This window comes from Chiloscyllium punctatum, chromosome 34 (assembly GCF_047496795.1).
Source record: "Chiloscyllium punctatum isolate Juve2018m chromosome 34, sChiPun1.3, whole genome shotgun sequence".
In the NCBI taxonomy this organism is placed as follows: Eukaryota; Metazoa; Chordata; class Chondrichthyes; order Orectolobiformes; family Hemiscylliidae; genus Chiloscyllium; species Chiloscyllium punctatum.
Window position 1 is genome coordinate 37,789,274 of NC_092772.1, and position 20,316 is coordinate 37,809,589.

The window sequence follows — 20,316 nt, forward strand, 5'->3', positions numbered from 1 at the left end:
GGCTCAGTTGTTAGCCCTGCTGTCTCACAGCATCAGGGACACGGGTTCGATTCTGCCTCAGGCGACTGTCTGTGTTGAGTTTGCACATTCTCCCCATGTCTGCGTGGGTTTCCTCCGGGTGCTCTGGTTTCACCCACAGTCCAAAGATGTGCGGGTTAGGGTGGACTGGCCATGGGAAATTGTCCCATAGTGTCCAGGGATGTGTAGCTTAGAGTGGACTGGCCATGCTAAATTGTCCCATAGTGTCCAGGATGTGCAGGTTAGGGTGGATTGCCAAACAAAATTGTCCCATAGTGCCCAGGGAAGTGTAGATTAGATCAAGGGAAATGTAGAGTAAAAGGGTGGGGCATGAATCTGTAGGGATTCTGTGGTTCTATGATTGTTCAGGATTAACAGCAAAAAAAACATAGGCTTGTAACGAAGGATTCCAGGAAGGGGACAAACCAGCCAGGGTTAAACAAGGAAGTTAAGGAGAGTATCAAATAAAAAAAATACAGCCATGATTAGCAAACTAGAAGACAGGGATTGTTTTAAAAATAGGCAAAGCAAGGCTAAAACGTAATCTATGAGAAGGTAAACAATGACAGTAAACTCGCAAGTAACATAAAAATTGATAGTAAGTGCTTCTTAAAATATCCAAAGAGAGGAAAAAAGAATCCAAAATGAATATAAGTCCCTTTAAGAATGAGGCCGGGGAAATTATAATGGGGAGCCAGGAAGTGGCGGAGAGGTTAATTAAAAGTTTACATCAGTCTAAAAAGTAAAGGCCACAATAACGTTCCAAAATAATTAATGGGCTAAAGCAGGAGATAAATAAATACAGTAACAATAACTAGAGAAAAAGAAAAACTCATTGAACTAAAGACCGATAAGTTCACTGGATGGAATGTTTCTTGGATATTAAAAGAATTGGCGATAGAGTTAGTGGATAACCTGACAGTAATCTTCCATCATCCTTTGCTTCGGGAAATTGGAAAACTGCTGATGTAATGCACCGTTATTAAAAGTTAACTGTAGGCCAGTTAGTTTCATACCTGTCACTGGGAGAATGCAACAGTCTATCATAAAGCATATAACTGCAGTGAAAATGCATAATATGATCAAGCAGACTCATGAAGGGAATCATGTCTAACAGTTTTATTACAGCCCTTGGAAGAGATAACAAGCAGAATCGCTACAGGAGGAGTAGTAGAATCAAAGAATCCCAACAGTGTGGAAATAGGCTCATCAGCCCAACTGGTCCATACTGACCATCTGAAGAGTAACCGACGCTGATCCATTCCCCGACCTGATATTTACCCCTGACCAATCCACCCTAACCTGCGGATCCCTGGACACTACGGGAAAATTTAGCATAGCAAATCCACCCTAACCTGCACATCCCTGGGCACTATGGGACAATTTAGCATGGCCAATCCACCCAAACCTGTGCATCCCTGAACACTATGGGATAATTAAGCATGGCCAATACACCCTAACCTGCACATCCCTGGACACCAGGGGACAATTTAGCATGGCCAATCCACCCTAGCCTACACATCCCTGAACACTATGGGACAATTTAGCATGGCCAATCCACCTAAGCATGCACATCACTGGACACTATGAGACAATTTACCATGGCCAATCCATCCTAACCTACACATTTCTGGAGACAATGGGACAATTTAGCATGGCCAATCCAGACTAACCTTCACATCCCTGGGCACGATGGGCCAATTTAGCATGGCCAATCCAGCCTAACCTGCACATCCCTGGACACTGTGGGACAATTTAGAATAGCCAATCCAGCCTAACCTACACATCCCTGGGCACTCTGGGAAAATTTAGCATGACCAACCCACCCTATTCTGCACATCCCTGAACACTATGGGCAAATCTAGGATGGCCAATCCACCCTAACGCACACATCCCTGGACACTAAGGAGCAATTTAGCATGACCAATCCACCCTAACCCACACATCCCTGGACAAGAATGGACAATTTAGCATGGCCAATCCACCCTAATCTGCATATCTCTGAACATTATGGGCCAATCGAGCATGGCCAATCCACCCTAACCTACACATGCCTGGACACTATGGGACAATTTAGCATGGCCAATCCACACTAACCTGCACATCCCTGGGCACTATGGGACAAATTAGCATGGCCAATCCACCCTAATCTACACATCCCTGGACACTATGGGACAATTTATCATGGCTAATCCACCCTAATGTGCACATCCCTGGACACTATGGGACAATCTAGCATGGCCAATCCACCCTAACCTACACATCCCTGGACACTATGGGACAATCTAGCATGGCCAATCCACCCTAACCTGCACATCCCTCGGCACAATGGGACAATTTAGCATGGCCAATCCAGTCTAACCAACATATCCCTGGACACGATGGGACAATTTAGCATGACCAATCCACCCTAACCTAAACATCCCTTGGCACTATGGTACAATTTAGCATGGCCAATCCACCCTAACCTACACATCCCTGGACACTATCGGACAATTTAGCATGGCCAATCCACCTTAACCTACACATTCCTGGGCACTATGGGACAATTTAGCATGGCCAATCCACCCAAAACTGAACATCCATGGACACTATCGGACAATTTAGCATGGCCAATCCACCCTAACCTACACATCCCTGGGCACTACGGGACAATTTAGCACGGCCAATCCACCCTAACCTCCACATCCCTGGACACTATGGGACAATTTAGCATGGCCAATCCACCCTAACCTACACATCCCTGGACACTATGGGACAATTTAGCATGGCCAATCCACCCTAAACTACACATTCATGGACACTATGGGATAATTTAGCATGGCCAATTCAGCCTAACCTACATATCCTTGGACACTATGGGATAATTTAGCATGACCAATCCACCCTTAACCTGCACATCCCTGGACACTATCGGACAATTTAGCATGGCCAATCCACCCTAACCTATACATCCCTGGGCACTATGGGACAATTTAGCATGGCCAATCCACCCTAACCTGCACATCGCTGGACACTATCGGACAATATAGCATGGCAAATCCACCCTAACCTACATATCCCTGGACACTTTGGGACAATATAGCATGGCCAATCCATCCTAAACTACACATCCCTGGGCACTATGGGACAATTTAGCAGGACCAATCCACGCTAACATGGTCATCCCAGAGCACTTTGGGACAATTTAGTATGGCCAATCCACCCTAAACTGAACATCCATGGACACTATGGGACAATTTAGCATGGCCAATCCACCCTAAACTACACATCCATAGACATTATGGGATAATTGAGCATGGCCAATCCAGCCTAACCTACATATCCCTGGACACTATGGGATAATTTAGCGTGGCGAATCCAACCTATCCTACACATCCCTGGACACTATGGGACAATTTAGCATGACCAATCCACTCTAACCTAAACATCCCTTGGCACTATGGGAATATTTTGCATGGTCAATCCACCCCAAAACTACACATCCCCGGACACTATGGGACAATATAGCATGACCAATCCACCCTAACCTACATATCCCTGGACACTATGGGACATTTTAGCATGGCCAATCCACCCTAACCTACACATCCCTGGGCACTATGGGACAATTTAGCATGGCCAATCCACCCTAACCTACACATCCCTGGACACTATGGGACATTTTAGCATGGCCAATCCACCCTAACCTACACATCCCTGGGCACTATGGGACAATTTAGCATGGCCAATCCACCCTAACCTACACATCCCTGGGCACTATGGGACATTTTAGCATGGCCAATCCACCCTAACCTACACATCCCTGGGCACTATGGGACAATTTAGCGTGGTCTGGATTAGTGGTGCTGGAAGAGCACAGCAGTTCAGGCAGCATCCAAGGAGCTTCGAAATTGAAGTTTTGGGCAAAAGCAGGAATAAAGGCAGTGAGCCTGAAGCGTGGAGAGATAAACTAGATGACGGTGGGGGTGTGGAGAAAGTAGCGTAGAGTACAATGGGTGAGTGGGGGAGGGGATGAAGGTAATAGGTCAGGGAGGAGAGGGTGGAGTGGATAGGTGGAAAAGGAGATAGGCAGGTAGGACAATTCCGGACAAATCATGGGGATAGTGCTGAGCTGGAAGTTTGGAACTAGAGTGAGCTGGGTTAGCATGGCCAATCCACCCAAACCTGCACATCCCTGCACACTATGGGACAATATAGCATGGCCAATCCATCCTAAACTACACATCCCTGGGCACTATAGGACAATTTAGCAGGACCAATCCACGCTAACATGGTCATCCCAGAGCACTATGGGACAATTTAGCATGGCCAATCCACCCTAACCTACACATCCCTGGACACAATTGGACAATATAGCATGGCCAGTCCACCCTAAACTACACATCCATGGACATTATGGGAAAATTGAGCATGGCCAATCCAGGAGGTAAAAACAATGACTGCCGATGCTGGAAAGCAAATACTGGATTAGTGGTGCTGGAAGAGCACAGCAGTTCAGGCAGCATCCGCTGAGCGTTGGATGCTGCCTGAACTGCTGTGCTCTTCCAGCACCACTAATCCATGGCCAATCCAGCCTAACCTACATATCCCTGGACACTATGGGACAATTTAGCATGACCAATCCACTCTAACCTAAACATCCCTTGACACTATGGGAATACTTTGCATGGTCAATCCACCCCAAAACTACACATCCCCAGACACAATGGGACAATTTAGCATGGCCAATCCACCCGAACCTACATATCCCTGGATACTATAGGACAATTTAAGATGGCCAATCCACCCTAACCTGCAAAGCCCTGGACACTATGGGCCAATTTAACATGGCCAATCCACCCTAACCTACACATCCCTAGACACTATGGGACAATTTAGCATGGCCAATCCACCCTAACCTACATCCCCAGACACTACGGGACAATTTAGCATGGCCAATCCACACTAACCTGCACATCCCAGAACACTATGGAACAATCCAGCATGGCCAATCCAGTCGAACCTACACATCCCCGGTCACTATGGGACAATTTAGCATGGCCAATCCACCCTAACCGGCACATTCCTGAACAGTATGGGCCAATGTTGCATGGCGAATCCACCCTAACCCATACAACCCTGGACACTATAGGATAATTTAGCATGGCCAATCCACCCTAACCTGCACATCCCTGGACACGAGGGAAAAGTTAAGATGGCCAATCCATCCTAACCTGCAAAGCCCAGGACACCATCGGACAATATAGCATGGCCAATCCACCCTAACCTGCACATCTCTGGACACTATGGGACAATTTATCATGGCCAATCCACCCTATCCTACACATCCCTGGACACGACGGAATAATTTCGCATGGCCAATCCAGCCAAACCTGCACATCCCTGAACACTAACGGACAAATTAGCGTGGCCAATCCACCCTAATCTATACATCCCTGAATACTATGGGAATATTTTGCATGGCCAATCCACCCCAAAACTACACATCCCCGGACACTATAGGACAATTTAGCATGGCCAATCCACCCGAACCTGCACATCCCTTAACAGTATGGGCCAATGTTGCATGGCCAATCCACCCTAACCAATACAAACCTGGACACAATGGGACAATTTAGCATGACCAATCCACACTAACCTGCACATCCTAGAACACTATGGGACAATTTAGCATGGCCAATCCACCCTAACCTACACATCCCCAGACACTATGGGACAATTTAGCATGGCTAATCCACCCTAATGGACACATCCCTGAACACTATGGGACAATTTAGCATGGCCAATCCACCCTAATCTACACATCCCCGGACACTATGGGACAATTTAGCACGGCCAATCCATTAAAATCTGCACATCCCTGAACACTATGAGCCAGTTTAACATGACCAATCAACGTGAAACTGCACATCCCTGAACACTATCGGACAATTTAGCATGGCAATCCACCCAAAACTGCACATCCCTGCTCACTATGGGACAATATAGCATGGCCAATCCATCCTAAACTACACATCCCTGGGCATTATGGGAACATTTAGCATGACCAATCCACCCTAACATAGTCATCCCAGAGCACTATGGGGCAATTTAGTATGGCCAATCCACCCTAAACTGCACATCAATGGACACTATGGAATAATTAAGAATGGCCAATCCAGCCTAAGCTACATATCCCTGGACACCATAGGACAATTTAGAATGACCAATCCACTCTAACCTAAACATCCCTTGGCACTATGGGACAATTTAGCATGGCCAATCCACCCTAACCTGCACATCCCTGGACACTATGGGAATATTTTGCATGGCCAATCCACCCCAAAACTACACATGCCCGGATACTATGGGACAATTTAGCATGGCCAATCCACCCTAGCCTACACATCCCTGGACACTATGGGATAATTTAGTGTGGCGAATCCAACCTATCCTACACATCCCTGGACACAATGGGATAATTTAGCATGGCCAATCCAACCTAACCTGCACATCCCTGGGCACTATGGGACAATTTATCATGGCCAATCCACCCTAACCTACACATCCCTGGACACTATGGGACAATTTAGCATGACCAATCCACGCTAACCTGCACATCCCAGAGCGCTATGGGACAATTTATCATGGCCAATCCACCCTAACCTACACATCCCTGGGCACTATGAGACAATTTAGCGTGGCCAATCCACCCTAAACTACACATCCATGGACACCATCGGACAATTTAGCATGACCAATCCACTCTAACCTAAACATCTCTTGGCACTATGGGACAATTTAGCATGACCAATCCACCTTAACCTGCACATCCCTGGACACTATGGGACAATTTAGCATGGCCAATCCACACTAAATTGCACATCCCTGAACACTAACGGACAAATTAGCACGGCCAATACGCCCTAACCTACACATCCCTGAACACTATGGGAATATTTGCATGGCCAATCCACCCCAAAACTACACATCCCCGGACACAATAGGATAATTTAGCATGGCCAATCCACCCGAACCTGCACATCCCTGAACAGTATGGGCCAATGTTGCATGGCCAATCCACCCTAACCTGCAAAGCCCTGGACACTATGGGCCAACTTTGCATGGCCAATCCACCCTACCCTACACATCCCTGGACACTATGGGACAATTTAAGATGGCCAATTCACCCTAACCTGCAAAGCCCTGGACACTATGGGCCAACTTTGCATGGCCAATCCACCCTAACCTACACATCCATGGACACTATGGGACAATTTAAGATAGCCAATTCACCCTAACCTGCAAAGCCCTGGACACTATGGGTCAACTTTGCATGGCCAATCCACCCTAACCTACACATCCCAGAACACTATGGGACAATTTAGCATGGCTAATCCACCCTAACCTGCACATCCCTGAACACTAAGGGCCAATTTAGCATGACCAATCCTCCCTAACCGACACACCCCTGGACACTGTGGGACAATTTAGAATGGCGAATCCATCCTAACCTACACATCCCTGGGCATGATGGGACAATTTAGCGTGACCAATCCACCCTTACTTTTCCTTCCCTGGACACATTGGACCAATTTAGCATGGCCAATCCACCCAAAACCTGCGCATCCCTGGACACTATCGGTCAATTTAGCATGGCCAATCCACCCTAACCTACACATTCCTGGGCATTATGGACAATTTAGCATGACCAATCCACCCTAACATGGTCATCCCTGAGCACTATGGGCCAATTTAGTATGGCCAAACCTCCCTAACCTACACCTCCCCGGTCACTATCGGACAATTTAGCACGAACAAACCACCCTAACCTGCACATCCCTGGACACTATGGGACAATTTAGCGTGATAAATCCACCCTAACCTACACATCTCAGAACACTATGGGACAATTTAGTATGGCAAATCCACCCTAACCTGCACACCCTGCACACTATGGGTCAACTTTGCATGGCCAATCCACCCTAACCTACACATCCCAGAACACTATGGGACAATTTAGCATGGCTAATCCACCCTAACCTGCACATCCCTGAACACTAAGGGCCAATTTAGCATGACCAATCCTCCCTAACCGACACACCCCTGGACACTGTGGGACAATTTAGAATGGCGAATCCATCCTAACCTACACATCCCTGGGCATGATGGGACAATTTAGCGTGACCAATCCACCCTTACTTTTCCTTCCCTGGACACATTGGACCAATTTAGCATGGCCAATCCACCCAAAACCTGCGCATCCCTGGACACTATCGGTCAATTTAGCATGGCCAATCCACCCTAACCTACACATTCCTGGGCATTATGGACAATTTAGCATGACCAATCCACCCTAACATGGTCATCCCTGAGCACTATGGGCCAATTTAGTATGGCCAAACCTCCCTAACCTACACCTCCCCGGTCACTATCGGACAATTTAGCACGAACAAACCACCCTAACCTGCACATCCCTGGACACTATGGGACAATTTAGCGTGATAAATCCACCCTAACCTACACATCTCAGAACACTATGGGACAATTTAGTATGGCAAATCCACCCTAACCTGCACACCCTGCACACTATGGGACAATTTAGCATGGCCAATCCACCCTAACCCACACACCCCTGGGCACTGTGGGACAATTTAAAATGGCCAATCCACCCTAACTTGCACATCCCTGGACACTATGGGACAATATAGCATGGCCAGTCCACCCTAACCTGCACCTCCCTGGACACTATGGGACAATTTAGCATGGCCAATCCACCCTTTCCTGCTCCTCCCTGGACACTATGGGACAATATAGCATGGCCAATCCACCCTAACCTGCACATGCCTGGACACTATCGGACAATATAGCATGGCCAATCCATCCTGACCTTCACATACCTGAACATTTTGGGACAATTTAGCACAGCCAATCCACGCTAACCTGCACATCTCTGAACGCTATTGGCCAATTTAGCATGGCCAATCCATCCTGACCTGCACATACCTGAACATTTTGGGACAATTTAGCACGGCCAATCCACCCTAACCTGCACATCACTGAACACTATGGGACAATTTATCATGGCCAATCCACCCTAGCCTGCACATCTCCAGACACTATGGGACAATTTAGCATGGTCAATCCCGCCTAACCTGTGCATCCCCGGAACACTATGGGCCAATTTAGCATGGCCAATCCACCCTACCCTACACATCCCAGGACATTATGGGACAATTTAGCAAGGCCAATCCACCCTAACCTACACATCCCCGGTCACTATGGGACAATTTAGCATGACCAATCTACCCTAACCTACACGTCCTTAGGCACTGTGGACAATTTAGCATGACCTATCCACCCTAACATGGTCATCCCTGAGCACTATGGGCCAATTTAGCATGGCCAATCCACCATAACCTACACATCACCGGACGCTATCGGACAATTTAGCATGGCCAATCAACCCTAACCTACACATCCCTGGACACTATGGGGCAATTTAGCATGGCCAATCCACCCTATCCTGCACATCCCTGGGCTCTATGGGGCAATTTAGCATGGCCAATCCACCCTAACCTACACATCCCTGGACACTATGGGGCAATTTAGCATGGCCAATCCACCCTAACCTGCACATCCCTGGGAACTATGGGACAATCTAATGTGCATAATTGAGGACTGCAGATGCTGGAAATCAGAGTCTAGATTTGTATGGTGCTGGAAAAGCACTGCAGGTCCTGCAGCATCCGAGGAGCAGGAAAATCAACGTTTTGGGCAAAAGCGCTTTGAGTTTCCTGCTCCTCGGATGCTGTGCTTTTCCAGCACCACTCTAATTTAGACAACATAGCATGGCCAATCCACCCTAACCTGCACACCTTTGGACTGAGGGAGGAATCCCTCGCAGACACGGGGAGAATGTGCAAACTCCACACAGACAGTCACCCAAGGCCGGAACCAAACCTAGGTCCCTGCTGCTGTGAAGCGGCAGTGCTGACCCACTGAGCCACCGTGCTGCCCCCAAGTAACACATTTCCAAAACGCACTCAAAAGTTACTGCACTCAAGGTTAATAACAGAAGAGCCTATGGTGTCAGAGGTAGCGTATCAGCATGGATAGAACAATGGGTTGGGGTAAGTGGAGGACCACTTTCAGGAGAGCTGTAACTTTGTGAAGTTGTGAAGAGGTGGGTTTTGGGGCCTCAAGTATTTAGAATCGACAATAATTACTCGTGTGATGGAAGTACAATGGCTCCTATCTCCAAGTTTGTGGATGACTCAAAATTAGGTGGGAAGGCAATTAGGGGGGATGACCCAAGCTCTCTACTGAGGGGCGTGGATATTTTACGTGAATGGGCAAAATATCGGGCCAATGGAATATCCTGTGGAAAACTGCAAGGCTTTATATGAACATTGGCAAGAAGAGTAGAAGGGCTGAATATTATTTAAATGGAGAGTGACTGTAAAAAGCTGGGATTTGGAGTCTTTTTGTATGAATCACAAAAAGCCAACTTCTAAGTTTAGTAGGCAAATGAAATGTTGTTTTTTATTTCAAAGGGAATGAGGAACGTTTGAGGACGTTGAGTTTATACTCATTGGAGTTCAGAAGTGGGGGGTGGATCTAATTCAACCTTATGGAATACCGAATGGCCTGGACAGAGTAGATATTGGTAGGAGAGACTAAGAGCTGAGGGCACAGCATTAGAGCAAAGGGAAGACCTTTTAGAATGGAGATAAGGCGAAACTTCTTCAGCCAGAGAGTGGGGAATCCATGGGATTCACTGCCACAGAAGGATGTGGGGGTCAGATCATTGAGTATATTTAAGATTGAGATGGATAGGTTCCTGAGTATCAAGGGGGTGAACGGTCAGGGGGAGAAAGCGGGAGAATGGAGGTTGAGAAACGTTATCAGCCATGATTGGATAGTGGAGCAGACATAGCTAACCTCTGCTATGGTCCTATGGTCTTAAGAATAAAAAATGGGGAAGTCTTGTGAAAAGCACTTGTCACAACTGGAGTAAAGTGAACAGTATCGGCATTGAAGGCAATCCCAGTAAGGGAGGGGTATCATTCCAAGATGTGAGGAGAAACATCTTCACTCAAAGGAGTGTGATGATTTGGAATTCATTACCGAAGAGGGTTGCAAGAAACTTTGCAATTGAATAGAAATAAGGCTGGGACAGGCATGTTTTTAGACTCTTGGGGAACGAAAGGATACAGGGAGTGAGCGGGAAATTGTAGCTGATGCCTACCATGAGTCAAGATCCTGTGGTGTGTTGCACAGTCTCGATGGGCTAGATGATTTCCTTCAGCTCCTATCCCTTATGTTCCGTACCGTTGGAATGCCATACTCCAACAGGGTGGTTGCTAAAGCGACAGATACTGTGTGTGTGTGTGTGTGTGTGTACTCCAACCCTTGATTGACTATCAGACTTAGGCCTCCCACTGAGTCCTCCATTTCTATCATACCAGAGAGCTTGTCTATCCTGATGGCAAGTTCGGACCAAAGGTATTATTTGGACCAACGTCATCTTCTCTTTTAACAATGTTTGTTTCACACTTTACAGGTAATTCTTTGAGTTCAATTTTCTGGGGGTGAAATCTACATTTTTTTCTGCATTTTGTTCAAGGTATTCAAATAGTGACAAACTTATCTGGAATGGGCTGTTGATTGGCCCCGTGACAAATTTTTATTTGGTCCTCCGCTCAGAGGGATGCAACCGTTTAACAGGAGCTCCCAAATAAATTCAGAGTAATCCTGCGACAACTCTATTTAGGTCTACTCCTTCATAGCATGGAGCTGAATGATAATCTTGTGTGTTTTGACAGAATCTATCTCTAAGCCTATCGTCTCATCAGACAACGTAAGTCCCGTAGAACACAATGATACGGTGACTCTGAAATGCACTGCTTCAGGGCCAGTACAATCATATTACTGGCTTAGAGGAGATGCCATTGTCAATAATGATGATAGAATTGTTCTCAGTCAAAGTAATGAAACCCTCACTGTGTCTGGAGTTTTGAGGACAGACGGAGGATTTATATGCCATGCATATAATGCAATTGATTGGAGCAGAAGTGAGCCATATTATCTAAACGTTAGCTGTAAGTGTTATAGTAAATTCTTTCAACATTTTAGATGCTTGTTGCCAAATGTAGTGAGATTAACATGGGGGAGTCGGAAGAGGAAATGACTCATATTTTTATATGTGAAATTTCTAACACATATTTTACAAACCGAGCTTCAATGTTACTTATTTGGGTTGAGTGCGGATGCAATTCTCCATCGGTTTGGAAAAATGTGAGAAGTTGATTGATAAGACATTTGATTCTTGTGGAATCTATTTAAAATTCTAATTTGACATAACATGAAGATTAAATATTTCCTGGCCCCAAATGTTGCGAACCAGGATTGGTTCATCTTGCATTTTCTACAGATCTGTCAATCATCTTGCTGGTGATAGAATCGTACTAGACTTAGCATGAATTGTGTGAAAGAAAGCTTTCAATGACTTCCTAATATCTAATCCATAATCAGCGCATTAAATGTGATCTGGAATTGGAAACTGCCCTCAGTCATGGTGAATATGAAACCCACTTTGATCATCATAAGAGAACAACAAATTCCCTCTGTGTCTTCTACTCTACACTAACCATGAGACCATAGCAAATAAGAATAGGACAAGGCCATTCAGCCCCTTGAGCCTCCTCCCCATTCCATAGGATCATGGCTGATCCCACACATGTTCCTGCCCTGCCCTCATAACTCTTGATTTCCCTCCTGATCAAGAATCTATCTACCTCAGCCTTAAATATATGCAAGGACTCTGCCCCCCCCACAGTAACAAGGAGTTCCAAAGACTCACAATCTCGGAGAGAACAAATTCCGCCTCACCTCAGTCTGCAATTGGTGCCCCTTTATTCTGAACCTATGGCCTCTGGTCTGAGATTCTCCCCAAAGGAAAAACATTCTCTCAGCATTTACCCTGTCAAACCCATTAAGAATCCTGTATGTTTCAATGAGATGACCATTCATAGACTCAATCTCTTCAGCCTTCGCTCGAAAGACAATCCCTCCATATCATTGATCACTCTAGTGAACCTTCTCTGCTCCATCCAATGACATATTATCTTTTCTTAAATAAGGGGGCCAAAACTGTTTATAGCACTCCAGATGTGGCCCCACCAGCATCTTGTACAGTTGCAGTAAGACTTCACTCTAATTCCTTTGAAATAATATTCCTTTCGCCTTCCTGATTGCCCCTTTCACCTGTGTGTGAGCTTTCCTGCACAAATACGTCCAATCCCTTGGTGTTGCAATGTTCTACAGTCTTTTGTTCCCCCCCCAATTTGAATAATAATCTGTTCTTTGGCTTTTCCCTCCCAAATGAACAACTTCCCATTTGTCCACACATTACTTCCCACACAATACTGTATTCCCTTCACTTCGTATTATCCGAAGCCAGAAGTCAAGGACGTTTTCCACAGTGGAATGATAATCTTCTTGTAATCTGGGGTCTAGAACTGCACAACGTGATTGAGATAGGGATCAACAAATGTCCTGCAGAGGCATTGTCTAATTATATCACGTCCATGATTTAATTGACTCCTCCCCCTCAATTTGCTCCGATCATGCCCTGTATTTGATTTGTCACTGATTCCATCAAACGATTCTCATTGAATCGTAGAAAAATAGGAACAGGAATTGGCCATTCGACCCCTCAAGCCTTCTCTACTCATTCAATGTGATCCTGGTTGACCATTCAGCTCAAACCCCTGTTCCCCCCTCTCTCTACTTTGATCCCTTTCACCCTAAGAACTGTATCAAACTCCTATTTGAAAACATGTCATTGGTTTGGTCCCAACCACCTTCCACGACTGGAATTTCTATAAGCTCCCCACTCTCTGGGTGAAGATGTTTCTCCCCTGTCAATGGGAGCATCCTTCCTGCTTTGATCCTGCCTAGTCCTGGACATGTTTTAGAGGTTGCTATGAGATACCCCACTTACTCTTCTGAACTGTAGTGAATATAGTCCTAGCCGATCCAATCTCTCCCCATAGCACCACCTGGTCTGTAACTAAACTATTAATTTCTCTCCCCTAATTCCAACATTTTGTTCCTGATCATTTCAATTGGAATCCCCCAACTGGACAAGTCAAGCTGCAAGTTTCTTTTAATAATTGTCTTACAGCACACCTCTGGAGTTGGTGGGACTTGAACTCACGCCTCTTGGCTCAGAGGCATGTATGCTAGCACTGAGCTACAGGGGTGCTCCATCCTGCATCTTACCAACACAACCTTTGACTCCTCGCAACTTCCTTCAATTTGCTGTCGATTAGACAATCACAACAATGTTATTGTAATCCCTAATTCCAAGTGATTGAATGTTGCAAAAGCTGATCCAATATCTCCATTGGATTTTCCCACCTGCTTCCCCGCAAAGGACCCTTTCGGTGAGCAGAGTCGAGTCAGGTTCCCAACAGACCAGCAGCTGGGAAGAATTTAAGCCCACATCCACAGCCAAACCTGAGCTCCATGTTCCAGGCAAAACGATGCCCCCTTCCGCATTCCTCAACAAGTCCCAGTATGAAAATTCCCGCCTAATTTCCTGTGAAATCGACCATTGCTTCCAGCAGAGAAGCCAAGGCTACTGATGTGAACATCGATATGAGTTGGTCAGGTGGAGCCCATTATTTCTTGATGTGGAGGTGCTGGTGTTGGACTGGGGTGTACAAAATTAAAAATCGCACAACACCAGTTTATAGTACCAACAGGTTTATTTGGAAGCACGAGCTTTTGGAGTGCTGCTCCTTCATCGGATGATTGTCATCAGGTGATGAAGGAGCAGCGCTCTGAAAGCTAGTGCTTCCAAATAAGCCTGTTGGACTATAACCTGGTGTTGTGTGATTTTTAACCTTTATTTCTCGTTTGCCTAATGCCAGAGATCTTCTGGTTCCTTTCATAGAAACATAGGAACAGACCATTCAGCCCCTTGAGACTGTCTCATCATTCAATCAGCTGGTATGTGGCCAGACTCTGTACACCTGCCTTTGTCCCATATGCCTTCACTTCTTTGCTTAACAAATGATTATCTACCTCAAGATTTAAAATTAACCACTGATTTCAGCATCCACAAGCATTTGTGGAAGAGAGTTCCAAATATCTACCACCCTTTGTATGTAGAAACATCCTAACATCATTCTTGAATAGTCAGGCCCCATTTCCCAGGCTAATACCTCCAGTTCAAGAATCCCCAACCAGTGACAATAGTTTATGTTTATCTGTCCTGTCTTTTCCTGTTAATTTCTTGAAGACTTCAATCTGACCACGGCTTAACCTTCTAAATTCTGGAGAACACAGAGCTAATTTGTATAATCTCCTCTCGTAGCTTAACCCCTGAAGTCCAGGTAAGATTCACGTAAACCTTCCTAATCCTTCCTAAGATATGGTGCCCAGATTTGCTCACAGTACTCCAATTGGGGTTTAACCGGGGTTTTCTACAACTGCAGTTAGGTATCACTGTGTCTTTTGCTGTCTGTTTAATTTCATTGGTTTACATCTGTTCTTATTTTGTTTTTCGATTCCTGGCAATCCTATTCTTCTTGTTCTATCAACAACTTCCGCCATATTCTTACACCTTTTTTTGCCTGTCACTGAAGTCAAAGCTAAAATTTTAGGACCATACAATGAGGAAGAACTTGCACTCACACCTCTCGCCCTACTGGCCACAGGATATCCCTAAAATATTTCAGAACCAGTCTAGCGCATCAAAGTGTTGTCATTATTTTAACATGTGAAACTTCACTGGTCAAAATCTGCAATGCAACGTCCCATAAACCGCAATACGAAAGAAAAAGACTTATTGCCCTAATTTGGTGATATTGGTGGGGGCTGAATGTTGGCAAAGGCACTCTCTTTATTGAGATATTTACTTCAGTGTGTCATTGTCTGTCAAGATTTGGAGATGCTGGTGTTGGACTGGGGTGTGCAAAGTTAAAAATCACACAACGTCAGGTTATAGTCCAACAGGTTTAATTGGGGGCACTAGCTTTTGGAGCGCTCCATCATGTGGTTGTGGAGTACAAGATCGTAGACACAGGATTTATAGCAAAATGAGCTGCCCTTGGTGGGACTATCTGTGCCACAATGGTCAGACTGATCTAATCGAAAAAATGGATTCTGTAAATCTGTCTCATACAGGGCACCTCACACCTTAAATGCACTTTCTGGGCCAACATGGCACCAATTGTTAAAGTTGACTTGAGAATGTAACTTTTAAACTTTCTGCGATTTACATATTAAAGAACCAACACCAACATGCCCATTCTAAAAGATGAGAGACTTAACAAACAATCCAGGTCTTTTTCAATATATAGTTTCAGTTACCTCACACTGTAAAATTTTGCTATAAATCCTGTGTCTATGATCTTATACTCTACAACCATCTGATGAAGGAGCTACACTCTGAAAGCGAGTGTTTCCAAATAAACCTGTTGGACCATAACCTGGTGTTGCGTGATTTTTAACATCGTTCCCCCAATTCAATTTGAGAAAGTCCTCCATCGTCTCTTGTTTATGTATATTCATGCACTGTTTTGAAAAAAAAAAGCTGTGCCTGCTTCCTCAAATTTCAGCTCCCTAAAGATTCAAACCAAATTCAGACAAAATGTTACAAAATACAATGTTACTTTCCATAGCCAGTGGCATCTGCAGTTAGACTCCATGAGGTTAAGATACATACTTCTAAAACACTTTGATCCTTAACCTCAGTCTTTACAGAAAGTTATGAGCTGTTTGGCTTCCATCCATCTGATGTGATCATTAACCATTTAGGTAAGAGAGTAAAGGACGCGATGAGCACGGTAAAGACAATACAGCTCCTCTTTAATCTTAAAATCAAGACTAAGAACAAATAAATTCCTACAAATTACATATCTGAAAAAGCCTACATTTTGGAACAAAGCTTTTTTTCACATATGCAACTTAGCTCTTAGTTTTATTTTCAGTCTTTTGGTTTTTATTCAACACTCCGAGTGGCATGATTTGTGGATGTAATGATTTGTGAAATAACTTTTGTCGGCTTGTGTGTTGCATGCTAACTTGACAATCCAAGTGACATGTTGTAACTAATCGTGCGTTTGCTTTTAGATGGACCGGAATCTCTAAATATATCCATCAACCCACAACATGATTTATACATTTTGGGGTCAAATGTGATTTTTACCTGTTCTGCCATTTCAAAACCCGTTTCTGAATTTCAGTGGTACCTTAACGGGAATTCACTTCATAAATATGGACAGCAGCTAACCATTTCTGATATAACCTTGAATAACACTGGTATCTACACTTGTGAAGCCTTTAATGCTGTGACCAAAAGATACAGCACAACAATGAGGGATATCATTGTGGTCGGTATGTAAGCCTGACTATCTTGTCGAATAGAAACGTCCTTGTAACTTGTGAAATCTGTTGTTGTTGTGTGGTAGATCTAGCTGTGTTTGTAGCAGTGGTAGTTGGGGTTGTTAATCACTGTTTCTCAAAAAGTATATTCAACTTTGTCCCTCATGTTTCGTCTGTCGTTTGTGAATTTACTGTAAAGTCGGAAAACAGTATCTATATTCTGCTTCTGCCTGTGTTTTTCCTTTTGGAATCAAGTTTGAGGGGGTGGTTTCTAGAACAGACAACCAATCCCCACTACCTCTTTGATATGCCTCATGACTTTGATGATGATATTGATCTTTATTGTCATGTATACTCAAGTACAAAGTACAATGAAAAGTGTACAACAGTGCCACACAAGGTCCCATCTCAGATACAAGTACTTAGGTGCAGAATCTTAACAGCAAGATAGAAAGAAGGAACAGGGTTAAAGGTTTAGCATCACAGTAATTGTAGACCATCACGCCAGTCCGAGAGACTGCCACGCCAGGCCACCGAGAGACCGCCATGCCAGGCTGAGAATTCACCACGCCAGACTGAGAGTCTGCCACGCCGGGCTGAGAATTTGCCACACTGGGCCATTGAGAGATCGCCATACCAGACCTAGAGTGCACCATGCCAGGTTGAAAGCCGTGAGTTGACCATGCCCGGTCGAGAGTCTGCCATGCTGGGCCACTGAGAGTCTGCCACGCCGGGCTGAGAGTCTACCATACCAAGCTTAGAGTTCACTATGCCAGGCCGAGAGCCTGCCAGGCTAGGCCAAGAGTTCACCATGCCAGGCCGAGAGTTGACCATGCCCGGTCGAGAGTCTAACAGGCCAAGCCGAGAGTTCACCGTGCCAGGCCGAGAGTCTGCCACACTGGGCCACTGAGAGTCTGCCATGCCAGGCTGAGAGTTGACCATGCCAGATCGAGAGTCTGCCACGCTGGGCTGAGAATCTGCCACACTGGGCCACTGAGAGATCGCCATACCAGGCTTAGAGTTCACCATGCCAGGCTGAGAGCCTGCCAGGCCGGGCCGAGAGGTCACCATACCAGGCTGAGAGCCTGCCACGCTGAGCCAAGAGGCTGCCATGCCGGCCTGAGAGTCTGCCATGCCAGGCCAAGAGTCGGCCACACTGTGCCGAGAGTCTGCCACGCTGACTAAAGTTCACCTCGCCAGGCCGGCATGAATATCCATGTGTTAGTTTCATAAACTCAGTCATTGACAAGTGAGCACTCTTTGGAGGTTATTCAGAGTCAATGCCCCCAGTTCAGGGCAAAGTTATGTGTTAAAATCTTACGCTGTCTGATAAAGTTGCTTCAAACAATGCTGGCGAATAGATCTGGCAGCATCTGTGGAGACAGAAACAGAGTTAATGCAATGAGTCCAACACAACTAGCAGCTCGAAGCAAGTTATATTGGACTTAAAACTTTGGTTCCCTCTCCCCTGATGTTACCAGGCCTGTGAGTTGCTTCAGAATTCCCTGTAACTGTTTCAGATTTCCTGCAGCGGCATTTATGAAAAGTTTGCGTGTTATTTGAGGAGATAATGCGGAGGCTTGATGACCGATATACAAATAGCATTGCAGTCCATCAAGATTTTCTGATGGCGTAAAACGAGGCGTTCCATTGTATCGTGTCGCATGCAGTGGGAACGTGGGTAAGGGCTGACAGACGGAGACCACAGTCATTAACAGTCAGTCTGATAGTGTATGTGGAGACCGAAGCAGAATTGGCGTTTCAACGCCCTAACCAGACCGCTCCCCAGCAAATGGGTGAAGATAAGACTTAACAGGCAAGAGTTCCTCCCAGCCACTGCCCACCTCCCAGGAAGCGATAATAAGAAGTGGAAAATATACACTCTATGGGTAAGGCTTGGGGCCTAGTGAGGGAAAGCGGCCCTTATGTAGGCAGTTCTATATGTTTGATGGTATAGGCTCAATGTCCCGAAAGGCCACCTCAGTATTCTACACTATCTATTCATTTCTGTTGAATTTTGGTATACAATTATTTCATCAAATTCAGCTCCCTTGCTCGTTATGTTCTTTTGTATTACAGGATCAGAGAGCATGATTTTAACTTATGGTATTAAACTTATTTGCCGGCACTTCAACTATTTTGGAAATAATTTCATATAAAGCAACATATATTTACTATGCTTTATTTTACTGTATGCCTGTGAATACAACCTTTATATCTTTACTATGATATCTCATTGGGAAGCATTTAAATTATTGCAACTTGCTCATAAATATAGCACGGATTAAATCGCATTCTGTCAAGTTATATTCACATCGGTCAACTGTGAGGATAGATTAAAGACGTTGGGACTGTTCTTTTTGGTGAGACAAAGGTTTCGAGGAGATTTTCGCTCAGGTTTTCAAAATATGATCGATACAATGGACAGGGATAATTGTTTCCGCTTGTGAAATAAACAAGACTGCGAGGGCATAGATATAAACGCTATACATATGAAGTCAGAGTGACAGCGAGTGAGCTGGAATGTGCTGCCTGACAATGTGACAGGCGCAGGTTCGATTGAAGCACTCAAGAGGGGCATTGGATAGTGGTTTGAACAGTCATTATGAACTAAAATTAGCGTCATTGTCGCATGTACTCAGATGAGTCCACTTATGACGCCATCTTCAGCGCAGACTCTTCAGTACAAGTTCTCAGTTCAAAGAAAATGAGAAAATAAAGACACAAAAGGTCCGGCATTAGAGGTCGTTGGAATAAATGAGAAAATTGAGGCGAGGAGACAAGGACACAGCCTTAGAGTAAAGGGACAACCTTTTGGAACAGAGATAAGGAGAAACTTCTTCATCCAGCAAGTGGGGAATCTATGGGATTCACTGCCACAGAAGGATGTGGAGGCCTGGTCATTATATACTTAAA

At 45.1% G+C, this 20,316-nt stretch overlaps 1 protein-coding gene across 2 annotated transcripts in view; it reads left to right on the forward strand.

Moving 5' to 3' along the window:
• The window catches only part of LOC140458797 (cell adhesion molecule CEACAM5-like), an 84,488-nt gene that overhangs the window by 4,984 nt on the left and 59,188 nt on the right, over positions 1 to 20,316 (forward strand). For both annotated transcript variants that reach the window (XM_072553437.1, XM_072553438.1), the window contains exons 3-4: positions 11,829 to 12,104; positions 17,149 to 17,412. In XM_072553437.1, coding sequence (XP_072409538.1) covers positions 11,829 to 12,104; positions 17,149 to 17,412 — 540 coding nt within the window. The remainder of the gene's footprint in view (positions 1 to 11,828; positions 12,105 to 17,148; positions 17,413 to 20,316) is intronic.